The following is a 14,558-nucleotide window of genomic DNA, read 5'->3' as shown; positions in this document are numbered from 1 at the left end:
TTAGAAATACTTTGTCTTATTTTTAGAAAAAAATTATGTACCAAATAATTTGTACTGTTTGTAATTATATATATATATATATATATATATATATATATATATATATATATATTTGTAAACACTGCTAGCTTATTTTATTTTTTAATCAAATAAAGTTTCTTTTTTTCAAGTTCAAACATTTAATTTATCTAAAATAAATTTATTTTCATCTAATTTTGATTAAATTTACTTTCTTTCAGAAATATTTTGTCTTACCTCCAAAATATAAGGATGTTTTTCTTTTATGTTCAAACTCTAATAGAAAATTTTAAAATAATTTTATCTAATTTTGGATGAATTAAGTTTGCCATTTCCATTGGTTGGGTGGGAATGAACTGCATTTAGTTGCTTGTAGAGGAAATATGTTCTTACTTTGTGATAAGAAAAAGTTATTTCTTTTAAAAATACTTGATTTTACTTTCAAAAGAAAAGAATATTTTTGTTGATCTAATAATTTATAAGAAATACTTGTAAAGATCAGTTCCTTCATGTTGAAATTAGAACTCATCAATTATAAGATATTATGTTAATGTGTGAGACCTATATTATTAAGATCCACATCAAACTAGATCTCTCCCTTACATAACTTCAAGTTGTAACATGACATCATGAGATTAGAGGGTATCAAATCTTAGGTAAAGAATATATTCTTTATGAATCTTACACAGTTTATATATCTACACATGGCATAAAATTTATTTAGAAAATAATTAAGCTATTCATATTTCTATGTATGGTATAAAAATTAATTTCGATTAAGAATTTCAAGTTTTAACTTTAAAATAAAAAATATTTTTGTCTAGAAAATAATTTACACTAAGAAGACTTGAATAATAGCAGCATAACATGCGTCAACGATGATGTAAGACTTGGGATATTATTATAAAATTAAACTAATAAGTTTATTTTGTCTAATAATAAATAATATTTCTTAATAATTACTAAATAAAAATATATGAAAATAAAAATACAACAACAACAACAAAATCAAGTCTTAGTCCCACTAAGTGGGATCGGCTATATGAGTCATTTTCCGCCAATTTATTCGATAATGGACCACTTTTTTTGATAGATTCAAGAATATTAAATCCTTACTCATTATCTCCTCTGAAGTTATTTTAAGTCTACCCCTACCCCTTCTATTGCCCCCCACAGTAACTAAATCCCTCTTCTTCACAGGTGCATTATGTGGCCTACATTGCAAGTGTTCATACCATCTGAGTCGTCCCTCCCTTATCTTATCTTCTATAGGAGTTACACCTAACTTACCACGAATATGTTCATTCTTTAATTTATCTTTCAATGTTATATTACTCATCCATCTAAGTATTCTCATCTCAGCAACTTTTACTTTTTAAATATTATGTTTTTTCGTCGCCCAACATTTCGATTCATATAACATAGCTGGTCTTATAACTTATAAAACTTCCCTTTCAATTTTAAGAATATTCTACGATCACATAGCACACTCATAGTGATTGGATAAATTTTACGCTGATTGTCAGCTACCTAATGCAACCCCCCTCCTTAGCCCGAGCTTGAGACCGGTTGTGTGTGAAAAAATTAGGATATTAAGTGCATCACAGAACGGAGTTATATGAAAATAAAAATATTATTATATAAATTAAAATTTTTGATTTAAGCATTACCTTTTTATTTTAACAAGACAATTCATAGGTTTAAAATTAAAAGTAACAGACATTCAAATATTATAGCAAATAATTCATTATATAAATCTAGTTACCAGTTCGTGTGAAAATTCAAAACTAATTTTTAAAATTAACCATCAGTGCTGGATCCACTTTCGCAAGATCATCCTTGTCAACATCATAATTGTTTGTCAATAAGGTCTCTCTGTATTAAAGATATCACAGAAATGGAAAGGAAAAGAATAAGATCTTGCAGTTTTCCATTCTATATATGATTAAGAACGAAAAGCTTAAATGCAATAAAAGATTAAGAAAAATTAAATCATAACATTTATAATGAAATTTGTGTTTGCTCATTTGCTATATATTTTATCCTCTTCCTTGTTTACAAAATGAAATAAAGAAGGCAAGTTCTTTCATATTCTCCTTCCATGTTTTTGCTGGAGCTTAAATAAAGAGTCATTCCTTGCACCCAAAGCTTCTGTGAGACACTACAGTGCCCACACCAAGCTTGTGAAAGCAAAGTGATGAAGCTCGGTGTCCAATTTAAACAACCAGCTTCATGTCCAGCGTAAACAAAGCGACAGAGCTCTGTACCCACGTCTTGCTTCAAGCTCTGGGAGTGATTTCTCTTGTTCTTGTATCCTAAACTAGCACCATGAAAGAAACAGCATCTTTTGGTGCCATAGGGTTTGGGAATGCACAGCCATATCCATCCTAGGACATGAATTTTCAGAAAGAATATTCCAAAGAAATGAATACTCTACTTACACAAGGAAAATTTACATAATTTTTTTCCTCTGGTTTACGAGCACATTCAGAATGCACATTTCTCTTGCAGAAAAAATATGTGCAACTATCAGCTAACTCTAGCCTTTTCCTCTATCTACCTTTGGGTTTTTCCTCTGTTCTGTCTGGAGGCGTAAAATATGGAAAAAGAATTTGGCTAGTTGCAGTGTTTTTCTCATTCTCTATCAAGAGTGTCCTTTTCAACCTGTAGAGAGGGTTCTGCAATTCAGACCTCAGAAGGGGGTTCGTCATTTTTGACTTCGGAAGAGTGTTCCTCATTTCCATTCTGTGGAGAAGGACTAGCATCCGAGACATCATCAACAGCCAAACTGGACTCTGCGCCAGCCAGAACAGTTCCACTCTTGTCATCCATTGAAGGAGCTGGTGATCCATCGGGGGTTGAAGTGTCTTCAGTGGGGGTCGAGGGGGTTGACCCTGTCTCGGCTGCTGGTTGCTGTAGGCTCCAGTACATGATGCTTGCTGTTAAGGTAAGGATCATTTTCTGGTTCACCTGTCATTTACGTGCATAGACACAACTTGAAAGTCCAACAAAGAATTCCTTTATCACTGAAAATACCAATCCATCATTCAATCTAAAATCAACAAGTGGGGTTAAAAAGGAATCTGGTGGAGTCGGTCAATCTTATCAACCAAGAGGTCAAAATGCAATCTAGTGAAATCATTTTCTAACTGTTGTGTAATTAAACCAATCTCTCATGCAATATGATTAACAAGAAGGCTAAGATTCATTATGATGAGTCATTTCCTGTGAAATGTGTCAATATCCTATCAATGACGGTACAGCAAGAGGTCAATAAGTTCAGCTGATTACCATTTCAATATAGAGACTCATAATTCAACAATAAAAGGATGCTTGTGAAAGTTTACATGCTTGAAATAGCCTTCTTATTTCCATGCAGCCAGCAAACAACAGAGCTTTCCACCCAACCCTGATGATTAACAGGCAGGGTGAAGAAGGCGTCTGGCTAGCCCCTCAGCCCCTCATTTTTCAGACATATCCAAAAAATTGAACAATTCTAGGAGTCAAAGATGTAAGTTCCTAACATGGATCTGACATAATAATCTCTGCCAAATGAAGCGTTGAGATTGAAGGTCCAACACATCAAAAGTCCATGGTAATCAGTATTTTCTTAAGAAGAGTCATTAGATTATTTGATGACATATCATGCCAACCTTTAAAAGGCACAAATGGACAAAAAACTTGAAAATTGAAATGCCCATAAAATAGTACTGAAAGCGTATAAATATACGAACATCATAAAATTACCTCTATGATGTCCTCAGGTAACAAGAATATGGAACACCCAAGCTTTCGCGCAACACTGATTATGTATGTTGCGTTCAACTTTTTTTCCTCATCTGCAATTTTAACATGAACATAAAATGACGGTTTCCCACTTTTTATTTTCAAGAAACAGGAAATATTGTTCTACTTATCTTGCATTTTTTTTAAATCTTAACTGGTGCATAATTGATTAACTATTCAATCTCTTTTGCAAGAGAGATAGACCTAAATGTCCACAAATATTATCCTCTCTACTTCCCAAAAGAATGAGAGTAAATTAGGACATAATCACATTTTCCATCCAAGGATAGCATACCACTTTCACCCTTTGTGACAAGACTCCAGTTAACAACCCTTGGCTCCACAGCAGCAAGAAGCTCGAGGAAGAAAATTCCATTTGAAAGATTTTTATCCTATATAAATGTCGCATCACCTATTAAGCGTTAGTCATGGCTACAATAATTTTCAAACAAGAGTTCAAAGTTATTCCCAAAATAAATAAATAAAAAAGAAAAAAAAAAAGAAAAAAGAAAAAAGAGGAGTTTGAAGTAACCTTGAAGCTCTCCATTTGAGAAGTTCTGCCTGATTTCCTCACTTTATTGTTTGCCCATTTTAATATATCAGCATCTGTCATCTCCTTACCTTGTGAATGAAATCTCAAGTTTTTCAAGAGTTGGAGCATAGTAAACCTCATCAACTGCCACAGAAAAGCTGTTGAGGAACAAAGATGAACATTAAGGGCATGCTTTTTAAACCACTGAATGTTCTAAGGAAAAACAATTAAAAAATTAAGAAAATTTAATCACTTTGATAATAAAAAAAAAAAGGGTTAATTTAGAAGCTTGCCAATTGTACATGCCATAAGAGGAGTTTGCTTGTACTGTTAAGAGAAAAAGATAATGTTGGTTGGAAGACAAAGATGGCCAACTCCCACCCAGCCCTCCCTGGCTTCATGCCTTATCCCTCTTAATGCTTTATATATTGTTTTAGACCCAAATTTCAAATCAGAGGCGAATGTATACAGCAAAAAAAAAAATCCAAATTTACATCCATAGATGCATCCTTTCTGTAGGCCTCAAAACTTAATGGTTGTTGGTGTCAGCCCTCCAACATGAAAATAACTCATGAATGAAATTAAGACTATAAAGTAACTTGACAACATTGGCTTGTATGCGGTGCTAGATCCCTAATACATGTTTTGTTTGACTTCTCCCAACACTAACTCACTTTCACCATTTTAAATTCTGTCTATAAAATAAATTTGAAATGACATAAGCTGGTGTGCATGCCATTGTTAATGGCTATTTTGGTCATTAAGTGTTATTAGTGTGTTAGTGTTATGTTAATGATTGTTAGTAAGGGTATTGTGGTCATTGGCCATTGTTATGTACTTGACACATTACCAATAGAGGGAGAGAACTATCATTGTGATTAGGTCTTCCGTTTTACTCCATTACTTCAACAGCCATGTCTTCACATGGAAGTTTATGATATCTATGAGATTAAAACAAAACAATTTTATTTTAAGTTTTTTACTTTTTAAATAAACAACTTAAAGAACCATTGCTTTTTGAGAATTGATAATGGATTTTATCATTTAAAACTGGAGCCTTCAAGTCAGAAATGATTCCCAAAGTGGGGGGTGGGGGGAGGGGAGGAGGGAGGGAGACAAAGGATCTGTGTAAAAATGAGCAACTTATGTGAAGTAGGGCACTGGCCCAACAAAAAATGGTATCAATAAAAACCAAACAATTCTCTTAATATGGTTTTCAATTTTCAAATGAATGAAGAACATCTGATTTTGAAAACTGATCGAGGAGTTAATTATTTGGAGCTTTCAAATAATAAATGATTCCAATGGCCCATATATGTAATGATTACCATACTGCCTATACATCCTGGTGACTGAAATCAGTGAAAACCAGTCTGGAAAGTCAAATACAGGTAATTTTTAGGCAGTATTTGGAGTGATGGCATGGGAATGGATCATTGTAATTATTGGTCCCTTTCCAGGCACTTACCTCAGTTATGATGTGAAATTCCCAACCCTACCACCTCAGATGCCATTACCATTCTTCCTTAACATCCTCCCGTTGCAATTAAAGTATAATAATTCCACACAGAATAAACTTTTTTTTATCTGCAATACCATTTGCCACTGAGAAGACCAGGATGACTCTCTTCAAGGCAAGGCAACTTTAAAATGCTCCACATGTTTGTGATTCCTGTTTTTTCTCCTAATAACTGAATCAACTAAATTGCCTAATAATGGTATCCAAAATATTTTTGTTTTTATCTAATGCAGAAGCCAAACCTTCTTTTGAAAAATCCACTAGAACATGTTCATTTTTGTACTCCCCAGTGAAATGCCCAATGTCTAAACAACAGAACAGATATTATATGCTTAAAAGTTTTGTGAACTTCAAAATAGGAAATACAAAAATGAAAAGGAAAAATACAAATAGTTCAGTTATATGTTCGAATGTACTACTTTAACTGTGATTTAAAAGTCATTATTATGTTAGAATAAAATACTAAAAAAGCAAGTATCGACTGTATCAAATTTCTTGAATTGGATATTTGAACTATGCAGCATTTGGATGAGCATAAAAAGTAAGACATGTATTCATCATGTCTATTGTAAAATACTCGATCAATGTAGCTTTAACCTAGAATATTAACATATGAAGTAAGAATGCCACTTCTTAGTAAAGTATCAAGTTGAAGAGACAGAACTGAATGTGAAGCAATTAAAAAGCAAATGACAATAGTTCTTGGGGCAGGAAAGGAAAGTGATAAATCGAGCAAATTTACCTAGTATGAGCTTCTTATTTCCTTGCACAATATCATTTCCAGCCACATTGACAAGTGAGAAGTTTAGTTCCTTTCCTATCTTTATAACTTGGTTGCAGTTCTCAACTTTTCTAAATGGCATCTTGATAGGAGGCTTTGTAGCTTGCTTCCAGTTAACTGATCCTGAGGAAATTTTATCAAGAACTTCCAAAAGAACCCATCTGCATGCAGGAGGATACTATCAAACAGAGTCACAATGACTCAATATTGTGGCCCGGAAAAAAGACTAAGAAAAAAAGAAAAAAAAAATGGAAACCTCACCCATTCCTCACATCTTCAAAAAGATTATTGACATATGTAGCAATTCCAAGACTGTTAATCCACAGTCGGAAGCATCTCTCTTCCCTAGAAGTCTGTGCATCATCCGTCATCATCTCAGCAAAGGAAATCTTTTTGCTGTCCACAGACAAACCATTCCTGCAATAGTCACACCCAACCAACAAAAATTTCACAATTAGAAAAAGGGGCCAGAATTTTAACATGCACAAACAAAAGTACACAATTTTTCGACAGTAGTGTTATTTTAACAGCTATAAATCACTAGAACTTAGTACATTTACTTTTATAAAAGGATGAGTCATTATGAAAAGTTTCTTATTTTATGGGCAATTTGCATGGGCTTGAGAACATGAAAAAACCAATATTTTTGGTGGTTTGACTATGTGACATGCATGACACACATTTAGAACCAACATGAAGAATCTCATTAACTTCAAAGATAAAGAATGAATTGGCAGATTATCAAATTTGCAATTGTTTTATGTCTTGCAATGATTTCTGTTTTTAGCAGTGTTTTAAAAGGCGTTCGTGAGGCGCGCCTTAATGCATTTTTATCATAAAAAGCCCTAAGGCGTAACTTGAAAGACGTAAATCCTAAAATGCATACGCCTCAGAACAAAAGGCGCACGTTTTGCGTCTCAGATGGGAAGGCATACGCCTTTTGGGAGCAGACTGATATATCAAAAAAAAAAAAAAAAAACAAGTAATCTGAATTGATATGGCTTTGACGAGCGTCAAAACCCCCCTCTCTTGATGAAGTCTTCTTTCTTCCAAGCTTCTGTGTCTCTCCGACGACTCCTCTAGCTTCTTGTCTCTCTCCAAAAAGTTGATGACCCCTTCCGATGTCCCGTCTCTCTCCAACGACCCCTTCGGACCTCTCGTCTCAATCCAAGCTTGCATCTGAATTTGAAGACTCCTCCAGCTTCTCGTCTCTCTCTGACAAGTCAATGACCCCTTCCAACCTCTCATTTGCCTCCAACGACCCCTTCCGACGTCTCATCTCTCTCCGACGACCCATTTGGACCTCTCGTCTCTCTCCGATGACCCATTCAGACCTCTCGTCTCTCTCTAGAAATCCTCTACAGCCTCTCGTCTCTCTGCAACCCCCTACAGCCTCTCTGCTTCAAGGTCTCTTCTCAGTCTGAGGTATCTCCTCGAACTAATTTGAGTATTTGACTCACTCTCCAGTGCTGTTTGCTGCAGACTCCAGGAGACTCTCTGCCAATGTCTTTAAAAATTACGTTTTTATTTTTTTTTCTTCATTATTCTAAATTTTTTCTCATTTTTATGCTATATATAAATTTATTTTATTTATTAATTATTTAAAAAAATACAGTCCTAAAATGCTTGTGCCTAGCTTCGCGGGTAAAGCGCCTCGCCTTACGCTTTCGCCTTTTAAAACTTTGGTTTTTAGAAAAGCTAAGATGGCTAATTGCCATAAGCAGGTGGAGAGGAAGTACCAAACTTCAAACCAATTGTTAGTAAACCCCATTCGTTGTTCTAAAATCAGAATAGTTCACCAGATTATCAAATAATTGTGTTTTTTTTTCCCTCTTTTCTCAATGTTCCCTCTTAATTTTTACTCTACAATGATGATAACAAACTGTTTATGTTCAGCTTTTTAAATGTGAAAAAAATAGTTCCAAAAGGGTGTAGACTACAGGGTAAGTCTCGGAACAGAAAACTATATGAAGGATGTATTCCTGTTCTCCACCAGAACCATGATCCTAAGCATACTCTGTTGCTAGAGTGCAGTGATACTTACAGAGCTACAATAATAAAATTGAAGTTCATGATACTAAGTAACTAGTCAGCATCATTATCAAATGGGATATTCTGAATTTAGCAAGCAAAAATACAGCAAACTTTCCTCATATAATCAGTTCACATAAGAAATGATAAAATCAATAAACTATGGATATAATGTTGCTATTCTTTCAACTTAGGATAGGTGCAACTTCTAATGCATGTGAATAACCCAACATTGTTCACTAATTTTCTTAAACCATCAACCAAATAGGAAAAAAATAAATTCCATAAACTGGAAACACATAATCCAAAAAGTTCCTCACCTGTGCTGAAATATTTGAGCTACGAATGCAAGATTTAGATTCGGTGAACCCTCCACAATGTCCTTTGGAGTGAGGTATCTTTTGCAATCAAGTTTCTCTGCATGTTCAAGAACCATTTTGGCTCTATCAGCTGGATCCTCAGTATCCAATGTAGAGGCGCTACCATGTTCTGGTGCAAGAGAATTAAGTAGGTAAGCATAAGCCTCTCCATCCTGCAAGAGCATATTCCTACACAATCATCAGGTAAAAACACCTCTACTTTGGAGCACATAAATTACGAACTTGACCTTGCATGAAACACAAATTTGGGGGTAGATATAATTTTCATTTCACTCAGAGGTCCATTGAACCTAAGATACAAAAGAGGGGGTAGCACATTTCCCATCCCAATCCTCAATACCCCCCCCCCCCCTCCCCCAACCCTTCCTATGATTTAATCCTTAACATCCAACTTGGCTCTCCCCTAGTGGACAAATTGTCAATTGTGTTAGTGTTTTGGCTTCATGCCTTACAACCATTTGACTGTTGACAGCACAGAAGGAAGTTAATAATAAAACAAAGCTCTTGGCAATTTATTATCCAACATAAGGACATTGTACCCTGGAGATGTGGGTTATCTACTTGGTTTTATAAATTTCCAGTTATTTCCTTGGATTGTGGCACATTTACAAACTTTCTCAAAGGAAAAAAATCCAGTTAAATGAATCATGAAGGGAAAATAAGCCTTTAAAATGCTTTCTGGATGAATCAAAAAATAAAGGTGGAGAAAATTTTACTCATCTTCTTGAGTGGCTGTGGTTATGGGGAGGGAGGGGCCAAGCTGTAGTTTTCTTCAGCTAAGAGTGTTGTATTCCAAGTAACAATATTCATTAGAATTAAGGCAAATGTATTCTTAACTAAACATAACAAGTCTTATGACATCTAATTTCCTCTGCTGTTTGATAAAAAGTGCATTAAGAAATTGGAGAGCATTCTCATACCTTCACATCAGAAGAAAAATTTGAAACCTGCTTCTTGTAGCCTGCCTTCTTCAGATGAAAATTCATCCACTTCAGTAAGACCTTTTCTGGGGCTAAACCCATGAGTTCTTCCACATCCTGCACATTTTCATAAAATCATTCATACAATCATAATTCCATTCACTTCATTATAAACCATAAAAAAAAAAAAAGCGAAACCAATTAAGTTCTTGCAACCTTGCTGTCATCCACCAGCTCTACAAGTTGAGGAGTTTTTTTCAGATTAAGATCTGCTAGAAGTTGAATCTGATCATGCCACCAAATGAACATACAACAGAATTAAGAGTGCAAGAGTTGATAACAGGGACCTTTATATCTCTTAAGTTAAAATAAGAAATTAACCTCCCAATAAAGTCCTTATGCTATTTATGTTGTACAAAACGATAAGCAGATACTGGTAAAGAAAAAAGAGTTAAGGTGAGATACCTTAATTATTTGAGAAATCAACCCAAGTAACAGATGGGGCTACAAAATAAACAAATTGGCAAAAAAAATTCAGCAACTTCTGCACCATCAATTATAATAAGAAAACTCCATGGATAGACAGAACTAACTCAACTTACTCTTGCCTCAACCAAGTCCTGTGTTCCAATATTGACCACTGTGCAGCCAATAGCCTTTGCAGAATTGAGGCAAAGGGTATGATTCTCATTCCTCTCCCATGGGTTAAGAACCCGTTTGGTGTTAATAGCTCGCTCATCTACTGTCCCAGGAACAGCTACATTAATCAGCTTACTGCATAAAGACATAAAATGGATTAAAAAAAAAACACATATGACTGTTTCAGCAATAACATTGGAAAGTGCAAAATTATTTAGCAGGTCTTGGACATACCACAGAAGAACTCCATCCTTTGCAAGATCAAATAAATCATTTGTCGATGGGTCTAGAGGAAGATATTTCTTCAAGAATGGATCTTCTCCAAGGTAGCTGTTAATGTGAGCAACGTAAGAGGCTTTCTCAGATTCACTGATGGTGTGGAGAAGTGTAGTTGTTGTGGCCTTGAGGAATGAAGAAGAATTCTTTGAACCACCCAATTTTGCTGTTGCTCGGGCTTGCAAATTTAAAAATGCCTGCCCATCAACGAATCCCACTAATTTGTCAATTAGACATGATTCTTTCATATAATTAAAAATATCAAGAACAAATATTAGAAAAATATTTTAAAATCGAGTAAAATTAGCGAGGCTGCACAACTACAAAAAAAATTCCCTATTATTTTTTCTCTGTCCACCCCCCTCAAGTGTATAATTAATTAATTAATTAATTATCCTGCTTTTGTGTGTGTATGTGTGTGTGTGTGTATTATGTATGTGTATATTGAGAATAGACATGAATAATGAAAATGAACACAATGAGGACTCACACGGAGGAAGGATTCAAAATCAATTTCATCACTCATTTCGGTACATGATTCCCCCAAAATAGCCTTGATCTCCTCCTCTGTAAACATCTCACTAAAAGCCTTCAATTTCACCATTGCAGGAGGCAAATCTCCAACTGTGACGCGACCTGATTGATTCCTTATTGAAAGAAACTAAGACAAATGCCCATTTCACATCGTTAATTAATCAGAAAAACTTTCTTGAAAGATTAAAAGAAACAAAAATGGAAATAAAACCCATAACAACCTAGCTTACTTTCGATTTGAGGCTGCGAAGCTCGACTTGCGTGAACTGGCTTTGAAGCCATGGATCAGAAACAAGGACCCCCACAAATCCAGACATTTCTACCGTTAATTGCGAAAATCCCCAATGAAAAGGGAAAAAAAACTAGCGGCCTAAGAAAACTTTATTGTAAGAATGACCCCAACTTGAGAAGAGCTGTAAAGAAACTGCAGGCATGGATCCAAAAACCAAACACTGAAATGAAAAAACAAACTCAAAACCATACTTTGCATAAATGAAAAACCATTAGAAGTATATTCTGCGTAAACGAATAACAAAACATTAAAGATCACAGAAACGGGTATATTAGCGGGCACGAATCTCCAATCACTCCTTATTTCATACACTCAATCTGACAATCAAATAACGCTTTGTTGAATTTTAATAATAGAAAAATGCACAAAAATAATCTGCAATTCTAATCCGGTCCTAATGCAAGTTCTTCATTTGCTAAGAACTGTAACATAAAATAAATAAAAAGTAACCTTCAACATTTTCTTTTCGTCTATTTTCATGGCAACCTAACGAAAGCTTAAGATATCCACCACAACACGGAACGAACGGGAAAAATAATCAAGACCCATGTAGGAGAATGGAATATCTAGAAAGAAAAACAATATCCACCACAACAGGTAACAAACAGGAAAAATAATCAAGACCCATGTACGAGAATGGAATATCTAGAGAGAAAAACGACAGGCACGAACCATTAGAACCTCATAACACCATGCTGAAAGTGAAGACCTTTCTGGTTCCTTTTTTTTCAGCTTTCCCTGTTCTAGCAACAGATGAAGAAAGATGGATTTTGGTTCAATGAACGCGAGAGAGAGAGAGAGAGAGAGAGAGAGAGAGAGAGAGAGAGAGAGAAAACCGTTTTGCCTTCGGACCCGCGCGGAGTGGGGAGGAAGAGGCAGACAAGCGAACGACAGACACTCCTCGGCCCGCTTGTAATGTCATAGTTTCCTCGTTGCCTCATTAACGCTATAACCGTTCGTTTACTCTGAAAAAAGCTAAAAAAAATCACCGTCTTATAGCCTTGATAGGGACCGCGACGTGTTGCTTCACTGCACTTTTTCTCACCTCCCATTTTTTAATGGTAAAAGGTTTACTAATGCATATATTCAACAAGTTATTAATTAATAAATATAGAAAGCTATTTAAAACTTTATTAATTTATGAACTAAAATTTTCCAAAATTTCACTTTTACTTCGTTTTAATAAGTTTAATTTTTAAATAAAATATATTTTTATCGACTACACATTATTATGAATCTAAGTTTTCAATTTGTAATTTGTTATAAAATTTTTGGATTCAAGTTCTTCAAAAAAAAAGGGAATTGTAAATTTGTATCATTACAAAAAATAATTATAATAAAGTGACATAAGGAAAAATGATTGTAAGGAAAAAGCATAGAGTTCAGAACTGTTCAAGTCTATTTTACCATCTACATACTATAAATATTAGCCTCCTCAATATAATGGAATAAATTTAAGGTTAGTCTAATCAATAACTAGGCATATTCATTATCTAGTGTATAGCTTTGATTGGTAAAAGTACAACTACTAAAAAAAACTTCAATCTCAATTGTTTTGACTTTACTTATTAAATTACCATTAATATTTATCTACCTAATCAAATGCTCGATTAAATTAAGAAGCCTTCAATCATATTTTTCTTTCTTTTTAAAGTAACTATCTGATGAAATTCAAATCCAATCTTTCTAAAATAAATCATATGCACATATGTTTAGTATGAATTAATGAATTTCATCATCCATTTTGATTGCATACTTCAAAAACAACATTAACTTTCAAAATAACACAAATTAATATTTAACAATGAAGTTAACTAGGTATACACAATAAAAATTTAACACCATCTCTTTTATATCTCAAGTATGTAATAAATTTTAATATATTATAGGCATGGGAATATTAAAAGTCAAAATTTTCATCGAATTCATTTACCAATTTAGCAACAAATTCAAAATATTCCAATATTCCAGCTAAATAGTTTTCGTGTGTTAGGTTTAATTTAATGATTTGTCCTACTTTTTGCTAGTAAAACTTTTTTGCAAGACCTCCTTATAATTTTGTAATTTTTTTTTTTAAATTGGTAATATAATGTTTGAATTAATAATTTACATAATCTCTATTAACAATTTTGGTAATGTTTTGTAATTTAGTTCTTAAATTGGTAATATAACATTTGTATTAATATTTTTCATAGTCTCCATTAATAATTAAATTAATAATTTTGATAATATTTAATATAATTACTATTAATAATGATATAATAATTTATTAGTAATTTAATTTAATAATTTCTATAACTATTGTTAATAAATGAATTAAATTATGAGACGATAAATAAAATGATTAATATTTTGAAAACTTCCTAAAAATAAAATAATTAGTATTTTGAAACCTCCCCATAAGTTTATAATTTAATTTTTTTTAATAACTAATTGTAATAATAAGCATTCTTATAATTACAAATAATTAAATTATATATTTTTTATAATTTAAATTTGTTATTCCATTGAAGGAATTTTAAATTTAATAGCTCAAGAAAAAATTGCCTTTTATATTAAAAGGTGCATACATTTTTTTTATTTAAAATTAATATTAAAAATTTTTAATAAATTTATTTTTTGTACTCAAGATTAGCATATTTAGTGTACTCCATATATCTTTACTAACAAATTTTAATTTAACATTTTAAAAAGAGAAAAACAAAAACAAAAACAAAAACAAGAGGACTCTAATAACTAATAAGATGAAATGGAGCACAACCCTTATGAAATTAAAGAATGAAAAATTACAAAAGGCAGGAGGAACAAATTTGATAGAACTGAGACCATAGACTCATTGAAATCATAGAT

At 33.3% G+C, this 14,558-nt stretch overlaps 1 protein-coding gene across 5 annotated transcripts; it reads right to left on the bottom strand.

The window, feature by feature from the left end:
• Nucleotides 1-1,995: 1,995 nt before the first annotated feature.
• LOC131149140 (fimbrin-5-like) lies at nt 1,996-12,658 on the bottom strand. 5 transcript variants are annotated; one of them, XM_058099282.1, is made up of 16 exons: nt 12,545-12,658; nt 12,381-12,451; nt 11,647-11,868; nt 11,373-11,543; nt 10,841-11,079; nt 10,570-10,741; nt 10,433-10,471; nt 10,184-10,252; nt 9,968-10,084; nt 8,988-9,199; nt 6,898-7,053; nt 6,598-6,797; nt 4,337-4,494; nt 4,100-4,196; nt 3,766-3,857; nt 1,996-2,988 (listed from the first exon to the last, which is right to left on the bottom strand). In XM_058099282.1, the coding sequence occupies exons 3-16, from the start codon at nt 11,731-11,733 to the stop codon at nt 2,704-2,706; spliced, it is 2,094 nt and encodes a 697-aa protein (XP_057955265.1). In that variant the 5' UTR covers nt 11,734-11,868; nt 12,381-12,451; nt 12,545-12,658; the 3' UTR covers nt 1,996-2,703. The 5 variants fall into 5 exon arrangements, with proteins under 5 accessions (XP_057955265.1, XP_057955263.1, XP_057955264.1 ...); XM_058099280.1 differs by having other exon boundaries at nt 11,647-11,840; nt 12,381-12,446; nt 12,545-12,646; XM_058099281.1 differs by having other exon boundaries at nt 11,647-11,840; nt 12,545-12,633.
• Nucleotides 12,659-14,558: the final 1,900 nt, after the last annotated feature.

Source organism: Malania oleifera, chromosome 2 (genome assembly GCF_029873635.1).
Source record: "Malania oleifera isolate guangnan ecotype guangnan chromosome 2, ASM2987363v1, whole genome shotgun sequence".
Lineage (NCBI taxonomy): Eukaryota > Viridiplantae > Streptophyta > Magnoliopsida > Santalales > Ximeniaceae > Malania > Malania oleifera.
The sequence above is the reverse complement of the archived record's forward strand: the minus strand, read 5'-3'. Positions and strand labels throughout refer to the sequence as shown.